At 40.6% G+C, this 14,817-nt stretch overlaps 1 protein-coding gene across 2 annotated transcripts in view; it reads right to left on the bottom strand.

The window, feature by feature from the left end:
- DOCK2 (dedicator of cytokinesis 2) overlaps positions 1 to 14,817 on the bottom strand; it is a 499,735-nt gene that overhangs the window by 50,549 nt on the left and 434,369 nt on the right. For both annotated transcript variants that reach the window (XM_078150544.1, XM_020992326.2), the window contains exon 33: positions 14,428 to 14,576. In XM_078150544.1, coding sequence (XP_078006670.1) covers positions 14,428 to 14,576 — 149 coding nt within the window. The remainder of the gene's footprint in view (positions 1 to 14,427; positions 14,577 to 14,817) is intronic.

Below are 14,817 nucleotides of genomic sequence, written 5' to 3'. Positions count from 1 at the left end.
CCTGCCATAGTGCTCAGCATCCTGGCCTGAAAGCTGTCATGGCTTCACAGTGTCAAGGTCATGCTCCATAAGCATCACCGAGATTTGAGATCATGACTAACTCAAAAACTTTTTGTTTTTGGAAGGGTCACTTTACATTATATTCTAGCATTAAATAAAACAGTATGTATTCTGACACCCACCAAAAAACAATCATGATTATAGCTATCATTTATACAATGCTCTCAGGTTTGCAAAGCACCTTATGTGCATCGTCTCATATGATCCTCCCAACAACCCTAAGAGGTAGGTACTACAGGTATTATTATCCCCATTGTACAAATGAGGAAACTCTGGCCCAGAAAAGCTAAGTGACTTGCCCGTGATCACATAACTAGTAAGGGTTAGAGATAGGATTTGAACTCATGTCTCTTGAGATTCTAAGCCCTTTCTGATTCTAAGCGTCATGGGTGCGGGGTCAATAGCTATTTTTCTATTGATGAAAGTCCCTGTGCAAGGCTCACTGCATACAGTGTATATTCAGTTCATGAGGCTTTCATTTCTTCAGGTTTTTGGTCTAATTCCCTCATTTCATGATGGCATATTGTTCTGCCCTGACACGGACTCTTAGATTCTATTCAGAGCCACCTACTCTAAGGAAACAACCAGCCACCAGGAGCTAGAAGATCTGCATCTTTGTTCTGGTTCTGAACTTAATCGAGGGAAAGTCATTTAAACCCTTAGGGCTTCAGTTTCTTCACCTTTAAAGTGAGGATGAGTATACTTGCCCTACCTACCTCACAATGAAAGTGTTTTATAAGCCTTAAAACATGATAAAACATAATCTGTTATTATTATGACCATAATGATTGTTTCTATAGGCCAGGCAATCCTATCGGAACATGGTTCCCTTTGCAATCCAACCCTAAACACCCATAATATCTGATGACTTTGTGTCTCCAGGACCTAGTGCAATGTCTGACAAACAGTAAGCACTTAATAAATGCTTATTGGTTGAATGATTGATTTTGAAGCACATTTTATCCTCTGCCAGGAAGGCTGAGAGGAGGACCAGGAAAGGAAAGGGATGACTTTAGGTTTACTTTATTTTTAGGGGCAGAGGACAGCACTATGGGGTGTGGAAGGAAGGATCTGAAAGAGCTCTCCACTAGAGAAATGAATTCTCCTTAACCTTGGGCAGATTCTCAAAGAGAGAGCCTTTGGGGTTCAGTTAAGAGCCTCAGGACAAAGTAAAGGTCTCTAATCAAGGCAGGGTCGTCAAGGTTTTGTCCCAACCCGACACCTGAGGGGGAAAGACATATAGGGGTACTTCCTCTCTCCCAAGACTCACTTTCCTCCATGAACAGCCTACCACTGTGCCAGCAGGAAGACTGACAGAAAGAAGTGCTTAAATTGAAAAGAGGAGATGTAGAGGTCATGGTCAAGGGACAAAAGAAGAATAAGATTGTTGTTGATTCAGCAGCTTATTCTGTCAGCCTCCAAAGAGTCATACGCCAAATAGTCATTTGTTTCATTCGTTTACAGATGCAAAGGAACCTCCAAGGTCTGCTGGCCATTTCCTTGCTCCCCTACCTCCACCCAGTGGTCATTTGGGGGGTGGACTATCTTCTTGTCTTCTGTGCTATCCTTCCCTAACCAACTGAATTTACTCTAGGTGTCAGAATTCCTAGTTATGACTCTTTCAGAGAAATTTGATACTTTTTACCCAAGCCACCTGGCCTCTAACGTCAGACTTAGGCTGCACCCTTCAACCTGGCATTCCCATCCTAGAGCTGTGTGGCTTTCTATTATTAGCTACCCCTCCCCAAAACTAACTATACTTCTTAATCTTGACCATTTCCTACCCTGCCACCATGTGTTTCCCCTTCCCTTCAACCCGGCCCCCCAGTATACACATACTTTCCATTTCTTGCTTTAGGAACTGTAATCAAATCAATGCTACTTGGATTCAAAAGGACTTAACTGATGGCCTTATTGTTTCACTTATTATGCCTATGACTTCTCAAACCAAAGCAACCCTCCCTGGGCACCATTCCCCTATGGGTATTGTCTCTTCCCATTAGAATGTGAGCTCCTTCAGGGATGGGACTGTCTTGCTCGTCTATTTGTATCCCCTATACTTAGTACATAGTAAAAATGTGTTATTTCATCCATTCATTAGTCCATTGATTCTTTTTTTTTATTATTATCAATGGATCGAACATAGGGATCATAGTATGATAAGCACTGACAATACATGTAATCAAAGGACAAGGTCTTTACCCTCAAGAGGTTTACAATCTATTTGGGAAAGATAAAATAACTACATACAAAGATGACTCTAGCAACAACAAAGGTGGTATCTGTTTAAGCCCCTCTAGAATTTCAGAGGAGAGAGAGATCACTGTGGTTTGAATGGCTCTATGAAGGTTAAGGGAAGAGGTGGTACTTAGGCCAAGCCTTAAAAGGCCAGAAGTATTTAGATTAGCAAAGAGGGGAAGGAAAGGAATTCTTGGAAGGGTGCATAGTATTCAAGGAGGAGGGATTGTGTGTGAGGGGGGTAGGGAGAGAGAAGGATAGAGAGGTAGTTTGTAGGGGGCTTTGAATGCCAGCCACATTTCTGGGTAGTGACACTCACCAAAGAGGGACTCTTGTCTCATAATGTGTGATCCCTCCAGAGCTACGCTTAGGGCAGGTGGTTATTAATGTCAATTGTTACTATTAAGGCTGTACTACTAAATAATAGAAGCCAAAAAGTAGCTCTCCTGGAAAAAAAACAAAACAAAACCTGGATCTCGTATATGGATATATCACGAGAAAAGGTTGGAATGTTCCCACCATATAACAAGTGTTTCCTTCCTTGCCAAGCAGGGAGGGAAAGGAGCAACCCCTATCCCTCTGAATGGAGTAAATAAGCAGCTGTCTAGAGGCTACAATGCAGCCCCTAGGGGGGAAATTACAGGGTGCTGGCAGAAAGAAAGAGAGAGAGAGAGAGAGAGAGAGAGAGAGAGAGAGAGAGAGAGAGAGAGGAGACTGGCTGCTTCTGAACCATTCCTAGGCTGTCTTTGCTAGGGAGCTGAGAGTCAAGGTCACAGTCAGAAATCTCTCAAGCTGGAGGTTCAGCCTGAGATGCTCTTCATCAGCACAGGCTGGGATTTGCAAAAAACATTCAGTTTCCACCTGTCTCCTCCCTCCCCAATACCAGAAGGAAAGAGACAGGCAAGGCAAATCCAACCTGCAGAAGGAAACAATATCCCTGGGACAACTGGTATCATCCTACAAAGCAGGGATAAGAATACTATCCGCTTGCATTTGTAGAACATTTTCCTGTTACAAACCATTATCTCGTTTGATCCCTACAAAAACCCTGCAAGGAGGGTAATCATAATTATTAATGACGATAATAGCTACATTTAGATAGCATTTTAAGTAAGGTTTACAAAGAGCTCTACATAGCATTATCTTGATCGATCCTCATAACAAAGCCCTAGGAAGTAGGTATCATATTCTATTATTTATTATTCCCATTTTATAGATGAGGAAACTGAAGCTCAGAGAGGTTAGATGACCTGACAAATAAATGGTAGAGCTAGGATGCCGACTCAGGTCTTTTAACTCCATGTCTCGTCCCCTCGTTTGAGCTGAATCAGTAAGAAAGGAAGACTAAAAGGCACAGGAGGGCTGAGGGCGTAGCAGGGTCCCTGTCTCAGAAAAGTCTCCACCTTCATGCCCTTACCATCCCTACTGTGAAGCCCTTAGTAGCATGTGTAACAGAACAGCCAGCTCCGCACCAGTTCTTGCATGGTGAAGCCGGAGGGAGCTACTCAACATTCATTGTGCATTGCCTGGCCAAGGCTGAAAGCCTCCTTCTGGATCCCCGTGGGGCGTCTTGTATCCTACCCCTGGTCCCAAGCCTAGAAATGGCTCTGGCTTCTGGTGAGTTCAAGAGAAACTACTCACAGATCTCAAAGCTGTTGGAACTTGCTGAGACTCTGACCCTTCTTCTCCTCAGGAAATGTGAGAGGGGCTGCTCACTGGGGATAAAAGAGCCAGAGGGCAAGGCCCAAACCAACCCCAAGTGAGACTTTACATAAAATCTTTTACCTCATTAGTCAGAGAGATGGTACCCATTTGATCAGCCCACAGCAGAGAAAAGTAATTTTGGAATATGCCCATAGATGGTTGAGAATGAATGATAGGGGAAGGGAAATCTATCAAAGGTATATGAAATTTTTAACAAAAGGCAGATCATTTAAGGGGGGCGAAGGAGTTGTTACAAAGATTTATTTCTCTCTCTCTTTCTTTTTTAACAAAAAGAAACATTTAAATCAAAGTTAAGCTAATACTTTCAAGAAATGAAACTATAAATCCATGTTGACATGGCTGAAGGCTAGAGCTGTCTGCTTATATTCAAAGAAACTACTTGGTGCTTGGTTATGCTTGGGATGTGTATTCTAAGGCTGTCAAATAATTTGTCTGACATTCTGATTCCATTGGCTAACATTTTAACGTCCCAGCGGGAACCTCCACTCCTTGCATAGTGTATAAAAATGAATTCATCATCTTTTTTCTCCAAACCAGGCCTCCTGCCTAACTTCCTAGTTTCCATAAATTGGATCACAATTCTCCCAGTCACTCTTGATAGATACCGATGAATCAAAACTGTCAGCATTAGAAAGGCTCTTAGAGATCAGTTCAACCCATTCATTTTATAAAAGAGGAAACTGAGTGAGTCTTCTTAAGTGAGTCTTCCACGGTCACACAGATAGTGAGTAGCAAAGGCAAGCGCCAATCTAGGTCTTATGTCTCAAAATCAAGGAGTCATCTTAGAGTCCTCTTACTCACCCCCCACCCTCCACATCCAAACAGCTTCCAAGTCCTGCCAGTTCAATATCCAAGCTCAATCTTCTCTTTTCCCCTTTCTTTCTATTCTTCCTATGACCACATATTTGAGACTATGACAATTTTTCATTTGGATCACATTGTGATCCAGTGAAAACCAATGAAAGCCCAGTCCTTAGAGCATTCACGAAGAGAATGTACAATATTCTCTGCCTACCATCAATCCGATAAGTGGAGCTCTAGGGAGCTGGTTTCCAGTGAAACATGACTGGGGGTTCATAAGAAACAATGTAAGGACGAAAAGCCTTTTGTCTGATTGAGGAGTTAGAAGAACTGATGGCTCAGGAGAGGCTGAGCCAGAACTGAACGTATTTATGAATCATTTGAAGTAACGATCTCTCCATTTCTTCCCTGGCAGCTTTTGAGTTAAGAGCATTACTTGGTATGATCTGCTGGGAGCTACCCAAATCAGCTGCCATGTGTCCAGGAACACATGGCACCTCTGCTGCTTCTGCATTTATTCTATCCTAGTCTTAGCTAGGGGCTGCTAGGTTGTGCCATAGTGCACAGAGTGCCAAGCCTGGAGTTTGGAAGACCCATCTTCCTAAATTCAAATCCAGCCTCAGACACTTACTAGCTGTGTGACCGTGGGCAAGTCATTTAACCCTTTTTGCCTCAGCATCCTCATCTATAAAATGAGCTGGAGAAAGAAATGGCAAACCATTCTAGTATCTCTGCCAAGTAAACCCCAAATGGGGTCACAAAGAATCAGACAGGACTAAAACAACTCAAGGAGTCTTAGGTAAATGAGTATTCAAAACCCAGAACAGAAAGACCATGTTATGACTTCATGAGCTTTGAAAGGTTGGAAAAGCCATCAGAGGTCCCCTCACCAATGGGAACTGGTAACAGAGATCACTGGAGCCACTAGCAGCCACAGCTAAGCTCACAAGCACCTGGTCCTGAGGAGTAACTCCATTAACTCAGCCAAATGGTGAGTTGGCCCACCAGCCAAGAAACCAAATCTTTTAAGGAGCTGGTCCAGCTGGTCAAGGGAGTGACTTCCCAGGCCGGGGATCCAGAGGGACATTTTAGCCCCATTTACTCTACATATGAGGGACAGCTTGGTGGCACAGTGGATAGAATACCAAATCTAAAGTCAGAAAGACTCATCTTCAAGAGTCGCAATCTGGCCTCAGACACTTACTAATTGTGTGACGTTGGGCAAGTCACTTCACCCTGTTTGCCTCAGTTTCCTCATCTGTAAAATGAGCTGGAGAAGGAAATGGCAAATCACTCCAGTATCTCTGTCCAGAAAACCCCAAATGGGGTCACAAAGGTCGGACATGACTGAAACTACTGAACAACAACAGGACTCTACATACATGCCTCAGTATCTCGGTGCTTCAAGTTTGAGCCCATTTTTCTCAGGGACAGAGTGCTTGTAGGAAGGAAAGTGTGCTCTCAGTTTGGAGAAGATATTTTGTACCAACTGCTTTAAGTTTGAGCCTACTCGTCCTAGGGACTCACAGTGTGTGAAGGGCATTGTGGACTCAGCCTTCGAGCAGATGATACAAAACGTCCCCTTTCCCCCAAACCTAAATGGTGTACTTTCATCTGCACATAACTGATCCCCAGACAGAGTGGGCTCAAACTCAGTGTCCAGTGCAGAACATCAGTAAATATCCCTTTGCAAAACCCAATTGCCCCTCCTGGGTCACTGCCTTGTCATGGTGGAGGGGCTTAGATCTCTCTCTTTTTTAAAAATTTTATTAATTTACTTTGATTTATCAACAATCACTTCCATATGCTTTTGAGCTGAAAATTTTTCTCCCCCTTCGTCCCCCCTACCCTCCCCAAGATGGCGCACAATCTGATATAGGCTTTACATTTACATTCCCATTAAACATATTTTCACATTAGTGAAGTTGTAAGCAAAAATTAAAACCAATAGGAGGAACCATCAGAAAGATGAAACAAAACTCAACAGAAGGTAAAAATAAGTGATAGTGATTTGACTTCCATAGTTCTTTCTTTGGATGTGGACAGCATTTTCCATCCCGAGGCCTCTAGAGATGTCTTAGATCCTTGTAATGCTGAGAAGGGTTCAGTTTAACAATATTAGTCATCGCATAACGTGGCTGTTATTGTGTACAAAGTCCTCTTGGTTCTGCTCACTTCACTCAGCATCAGACCATACAAAGTCTTTCCAGGTTTTTCTGAAGTCAGCCTGTTCCTCATTTCTTATAGCACGATAGTATTCCATTACATTCATATACCACAACTTGCTCAGCCATTCCCCCAATGGATGGGCATCCTCTCAATTTCCAATTCTTTGCCACCACAAAAAGAGCTGCTATGAATATTTTTGCACATGTGGGTCCTTTTCCCATTTGTTTGATCTCTTTGGGATATAGCCCTAGAAGTGCTATTGCTGGATCAAAGGGTATGCACATTTTTGTAGCCCTTTGGGCATAGTTCCAAACTGTTCTCCAGAATGGTTGGATCATTTCACAACTCCACCAACAATGTATTAGTGTTCCAATTTTCCCACATCTTCTCCAACATTTATCATTTTCCTGTTTTGTCATGTTGGCCAATCTGATAGGTGTGATATGGTACCTCAGAGTTGTTTTGATTTGTATTTTTCTAATCAATAATGATTTAGAGCATTTTTGCATATGACTGTAGATGGCTTTAATTTCTTCATCTGAGAACTGTCTGTTCATATCCTTTGACCATTTATCAATTGGGGAATGGCTTGTGTTCTTATAAATTTGTCTTAATTCTCTATATATTTTAGAAATGAGGCCTTTATCAGAGAGACTGGTTGTAAAAATTCTTTCCCAACTTTCTACCTTCCTTCTAATCTTAGTTTCATTGGCTTTGTTTGTGCAAAAACTTTTCAATTTAATGTAATCAAAATTATCCATTTTGCTTTTCATAATGTTCTCTGTCTCCTGTTTGGTCATGAATTCTTCTGTTCTCCATAGATCTGATAGGTAAACTATTCCTTGTTCTCCCAGTTTACTTATGGTATCAGCCTTTATATCTAAGTCATGAACCCATTTTGACTTTATTTTGGTATATGGTGTGAGATTTGGGTCTATGCCTAGTTTCTGCCATACTCTTTTCCAGTTTTCCCAGCCGTTTTTTTTTTTTCAAAGAGTGGGTTCTTATCCGAGAAGCTGGGGTCTTTGAGTTTATCAAATAATAGATTACTAGAGTCATTGACTACTGTGTCTTGCATATTTAACCTATTCTACTGATCCACCTCCCTATTTCTTAGCCAGTACCAAGCAGTTTTGATGATTGCTGCTTTATAATACAAGAGGCTTGTATATCTCAATGAAATATGAGTGTGTTGTGTAGGGTTATTCAAGATAGACAGGTCATCGTGGAGAGTTCTGACAAAATGCCCAACCACTCCTGTATCTTTGCCATGAAAACCTGAATGGACAGTATTAAAATAATAAAAGATATGGCACCCGAAAATGAGCCCTTCAAGTCAGAAGACATCTAATGCACTACTGGGGAAGAGTGGAGGACAATTACAAGTAGTTAACTGTACTAGTGAAGTGGCTGGGCCAAAGCCAAAAGGAAGCTCAGCTGTAGATTGTCTGGTGATGAAAGTCCAGTGCTATAAAAATCAATATTGCATAGGAACCTGGAATGTAATATCTATGAATCAAGAACAGCTGAATGTGGTCAAACAGGAGATGGAAAGATTAACCATCACCATCTTGGGTGTCAGTGAACTTAAATGGATAAGAATGGGTGAATTTAATTCAGATGATCACTACATATATCATTGTGGGCAAGAATCCCTCAGAAGAACTGGAGTAGCCCTCATAGTCAATAAAAAATTGAGAAAAGCAGTACTTGGGTATAATCTCAAAAATGACAGAATGCTATCTGTTCAAATCCAAGGCAAACCATTCAACATCACAGTAACACAAGTCTATGCTCCAACCACTGATGCTGCAGAGGCCAAAGTTGATCGTTCTATGAAGACCTACAACATCTTCTAGAAATAACATAAGCAAAAGATATCACATTCATCATAGGGAATTGGAAGGCTAAATTAGGAAATTAAAATATACTGGAATAACAGGAAAGTTTGGCTTTGAAGTACAAAACGAAGCAAGCAGAGGCTAAGAGTTTTGTCAAGATAATTCACTGGTCATAGCAAACACTATTTCTTGACAACCCAAAAGATGACTCTACAGAAGGACATCACCAAATGGTCAATATTGAAATCAGATGGATTACATACTTTGCAGCCAAAGGTGGAGAAGCTCTATGCAGTCGGTTAAAACAAGACCTGAAGCTGACTATGGCTCAGATCATGAGCTTCTCATTACAAAATTCAGACTTAAATTGAAGAAAGCAGGGAAAATCATCAGACCACAAAGGTATGACCCAAATAACATCCATTAAGAATATGAAGTGGAGGTGATGAATAGATTTAAGAGATTAGATCTAGTAGACAGAGTACCTGAAGAACTGTGGACATAGGATCACAATATTGTATAGGAGGCAGCAACAAAAAAAAAATTCCACAGAAAAAGAGGAGCGAGAAAGCAAAATTGTTGTCTGATGAGGCTTTACAAACAGCAGAGGAAAGGAGGAAAGCAAAAGGGAAAGGAGAAGGGGAAAGATATACCCAACTGAATGCAGAGAATAGCAAGGAGAGATAAGATTTGTTTTTAATAAACAAAGCAAAGAAATAGGAAAAAAACCCAACAGAATGGGAAAGACAAGAGATGTCTTCAAGAAAGTTAGAGATATCAAGGGAACATTTCATGCAAAAATGGGCATGATAAAAGACAAAAATGTTAAAGACAACAGAAGCAGAAGGGATTAAGAAGATGAGACAGGAATAGAGAAGAACTATATAAGAAAGATCTTAACATCACCAATAACCATGATGGTGTGGTTACTGATCTAGGACTTTGTTCCTGGAAAATGAAGTCAGGTGGACCTTAGAAAACATTTCTAACAATAAGGCTAAAGGAAGTGATAAAATTGCAGCTGCATTATTTAACATCCTAAAGCATGATGCTGTTAAGTACTGCATTTGATATGCAAACAAATTTGGAAAATTCATCAGTGGTCACTGGATTGGAAAAGATAAATTTATATTCCAAATCTAAAGAAGGGCAATGCCAAAGAATGTTCAAAATATAGAGCAATTGCACTTACTTCACATTCCAGCAAGGTTATGCTTAGGAGTCTGTAAGCTAAGCTTCTGCAATATGTGAACCAAGAATTATCAGAAGAACTGGCTGGTTTTCAAAGAGTCAGAGAAACCAGAGACCAAACTGCCAACATTCAGAGAAAGCAAGGGAGTTAAAGAAAGACATCTACTTCGGCTTCATTGACTACACTAAAACCTTTAACTAGCGGATCACAACAAAATGTGTCAAGTCCTCAAAGAGATGGGAATGGTAGATCATCTTACTTGTCTCCTGAGGAATCTGTATGCAGGCCAAGAAGCAACAATTGGAGTTGAACATGGAATTGAACAAGTCATTGGCTTAAGACTGGAAAAAGAGTATGACGAGACTGTGTATTGTCACTTTATTTATTTAATTTATATGCCAAGTACATCATAAGAATAATGGATGAATCAAAAACCAGAATTAAAGCTACTGGGAGAAATACTAACGATCTCAGATATGCAGATGATACCACTTGGATGGCAGAAAGTGAAGAAGAATTAAAAAGCCTCAGGATGAGGGTAAAAGAGAAGAGTGTAGAAGCTGGCTTGAAGCTTAACATCAAAAATTTTTGGCAACTGGTCCCATCACTTTCTGACAAATAGAGAGAAGAAATGGAAGCAGCATCAGATTTTATATTCTTAGGCTCAAAGACCATTGCAGATGCTGACTACAGCCATGAAATTAAAAGATGTTTGCTCCTTGGAGAAAAGATATGGCAAATCTGGACAACATACTAAAAAGCAGAGACATCACCTTGCTGACAAAGGTCCACTATAGTCAAAGCTATGTTTTTTTCCAGTAGCAATGTATGGCTGTGAGAGTTGGCCTATAAGGAAAGCTGAGTGCCACAGAATTGATGCTTTCAAATTGTGGTGTGGGAAAAACTTTTGAGAGTTCCTTGGATAGCAAGAAGATCAAATCAGTCAATACTTAAAGAAATTAACTCAGACTATTCACTGGAAGGTCAAATATTGAAGCTAAAATGTAAATACTTTGGCCACATAATGAGAAGACAGGACTCATTCAAAAGGCCCTGGTGTTGGGAAAGATTGAAGGCAAAAGGAAAAGAGGATGGGAGAGGATGTGATGTATAAATAGTGTCATGAAAGCAATAAACATGATCTTGGCACATCAGATGGGAGGATGATCAACAGAATAGAAACCTCAACTCCTCAGGATTACTCCTAGAATCCTAAGAGAGAAGTGGTCAGCCACTATCTGGAGATCAAACATGAGAGTGGAGATTAAGAACAGGAACCCAGAGGCCACACTACAGCAGGATCATAGGGCTGGAAGGAACCTTAGACGTCATTTAGTTTAACTCTCTAGTCTTATAGAGGAGGAAACTGAGGCCCAGAGCCAGTAAGTAACTTGATCAAGTTCACAAGCTAATGACAGTAATTATAGTAATAATCAGTAATCTTGTTCCTCTTAACCCATTCTTCACATATTCTATGTTCCATCCAATCAGCCTGCCCTCTATTGTCTCTGTGTCTCTGCATACATCATTCCCCATGTCTGGGTTAGACTCTCTATCTTCCCTAAACCCTGCATATATTTCAGTCCCCTAATCTCTTCCTTCAAAGTCAAATTCTCATATTACTTTCTCAATAAAGACTTCCCTGATCCTCTTCCCCCTTCCCTCCTCAAATTTCTTATAGCACTTTGCTTGGCTCTCCTTTGTCCATAATCCATTCTGTATGATATTATACTTATTTGTATAGATGTAACATTTCCTATTATATATTGATAGGCATCAGTCTTAGACTCAGGGAGACCTGAACACAAGCCCTGCTTCTGACACATACTAGCCACATGACTATGGGCAAGACACAATCTCTTACTCCTATAAACAACTCTTTAATTACACATTAAAGACAGGTTGTTGATCTGAATGAGTGAAGGCACATTTTATAAGTAGGAGTTCCTCACAGTTATGAAATCACAGGCACATATCCTCAAAAATTATACACTATTTAACTCAAGGATATGAAACCGTGTCATTTTTCATCTCCATATTCATAGAAAGCCAGCTAGGTGGTGCAGTGGCTAGAGTACTGGGCCTGGAGTCAAGAACAACTGAGTTCAAATCTGGACTCAGATACTTGCTAGCTGTGTGGCCTTGGGTAAGTTACTTAATCTCTGTCTGCCTCATCCTCAGCTATAAAATAGGAATGATAGTAACATCTACTTCAGAGGCCTGAATGAAGATCAAATGAGGTAAAAATTTTTTGGGGGGGCAAGGCAATTGGGACCTTGCCCAGGGTCACACAGCTAGTAAGTGTTAAGTGTCTGGCCTGAGACTGGATTTGAACTCAGGTCCTCCTGATTCCACTGTGCCACCTAGGTGCTCCAAATGAGGTATTATTTATAAAATGCTTAGCACAATGCCTGGCATATAGTAGACACCTAGTAAATGCTTGTTTCCTTCTCTTCCTCTCCACAGCATCTAATACAGTTCCCTTCACATAATAATAAGACACCACACTTTTGTTTCATTGGTATGAGGATGCTCTCCATTGACTCAAATGTCTTTAACTTAGTAGATGTCTTAGAACTGCCTGAGGCTCAGAGAAATTAATTGAAGCACAGCCAGTAAATGTCAGAGGCAAAATTTTAATTAGTCTATTCTTGACTCCAAGTCCAACGTTTTATCCATTATGTCTTACAAACAATCTGTAATTCATAAATGTTTCTTGAATTGAAGTGGGTTCAAGTCCTAGCTCTGACATTCCTGAACTTTGTGATCTTGGATAGGTTGCTTTCTCTCTGGCGCCTGTCTTCTCATTTATGAATACAGTGGGTTGGACAACACGATCGATCCTTTCCCACTCAGAAGTTGGGTGAGTCTATGAGTCTATGTTCAGATTCTTTCTTTGCCTTGTCTCCACTGAAAGAGACTGTGAGGCACTCCAGGAATAAAATGAAGCTAATCTGCATGCTCAAAATTTTCCATATGATAAATAAGCTCATTTGGTTAGAGCACGGTGGTAATGATGTCAAGATCACAGGTATGAGACTATATCCCTAAACTAGGTCGCGTTTCTCACAACAGTATCCCAATGGGGAGAAGGTAAGAACGTGTGATAGCTAAGTGAAAACTCTATCTCCATGGCCAGAAAGGAAGATATCAAAGAACACTTCTAATTTGCCACAGTTGCGGTGTCATCTTCAGATACAAGACTTGTTACATTTCTAACCCCACAGGTGAGATCAGAGAATAAGACCAGCTCAGGCATTATTCAGCAAATTTTCTTCTGAAGCAGTAGGTAAGATTGACATATGTTACAATTATCAGGAAAGAGGAAGTGATTGTCTAAAAGTTAATGGGTGGGGATGGGGGCTTCTTAACACTTCCAGCTGACTGGGCATAAGAAAAAGGTTTCATTACTCAAATTTGATGACTTTTCATTTGAAAAAAAAAAAACTAGCACCACCACCACCACCACCACCACCAAAAAAAAAAACACCTCATGATTAATGACTCTTGGATTTGATAAGTGATATTTTCTTCTTTTGTGCTAGGCAAAAATTTTAGTCCATATCTCTGTCACCACATGACAAAGTTAGAGATCTCTCCAATTATGCATCTCATCTACCCCAGTTTATATGGTTCCTTTAATATACAGCCAGTCTGACTGATGATAGGCATCTTGGATGCACACACACACACACACCACACACACACTATAAATATGTGCATATACACATATATCTTTATATCTATAGATGAGTTAAGTCATTCAGTCACACCCAAATCTTTATGACCCTATGGGCCATACTGTCCATGGGGTTTTCTTGGCAACAATACTGGAGTGGTTCGCCATTTCTTCCTCCAGTGAATTAAGGCAAACAAAGATTAAGTGACTTGCCCAGGGTCACACAAGGAGCAAGTGTTTGAGGCCACATCTGAGCTCCGGTCTTCCTGATTCCAGGCCCAGCACTCCATCCTTGCATACTCCCTTCTACTGTCCCTTACCATCTAGCTGCTTCCCTATCTACAGATACGAATGTTTGCATCTCTATATCATCTATATCTATCCGCGTCTTTGTTCCAAGAGTTAAAACACAAACCAAGCACAAAAGGGGAAAAAGTCTTCTCTAAACACAACTTAAGGAGGTTATCAGGAAGGGGATTGAAGAGATTTGTAGAAATTTTAAAGTACATTTTAATATTAGCTTCAAGCAAGAGTATGGTAGAATACTGGCCAGATTCCATCTGACATTTTTTTTTCCTCCCTTGAACATAGTCATAAATGTCCCCCTCTGACCACAGCTGAAGCTCATTATAGACAGGAACAGACAATCATTACTGAGGGATGGGTTAGAGATTAGGGATGCAACGTACAATGCCACATTCATTTTCTGCTTCATTTATTACCTTTTTGAAATCTCCACACCTCTGATATTCACATAGCATCATGTCAAAGAAAATTGGGATTGTGGCTTTCCGGAGTTCAACTTCAGGAATGAGTGTCATTTCTAGAATTGGTCCAACCATCCCAGGAATAAAGCAGATTTTGTTTTGCCCTGAAAAAAAAAAAGAGGTGCATATGCATGTTAAATTTAAAGAGAACCCCTCAAACATGGCATGGGAGAGAGGTAGACAAGATGGATGATGTACAATGAGTCATCCTTGAACCAAATTAAAAGTAGAGTATATTAGTATAGCTTATGCAAAGGGATACTTGGAATTGTGTCTTTGCATCATAAGGAAGATTTCACATTGGGGAAAAAAGACATGGAGAGCTGTGTTACAAAGAAAAAAATG

This window comes from Phascolarctos cinereus, unplaced genomic scaffold, assembly GCF_003287225.1.
Source record: "Phascolarctos cinereus isolate Bilbo 61053 unplaced genomic scaffold, phaCin_HiC Scaffold_2;HRSCAF=192, whole genome shotgun sequence".
Classification (NCBI taxonomy): domain Eukaryota; kingdom Metazoa; phylum Chordata; class Mammalia; order Diprotodontia; family Phascolarctidae; genus Phascolarctos; species Phascolarctos cinereus.
This window is presented reverse-complemented; position numbering and strand designations above follow the sequence as displayed.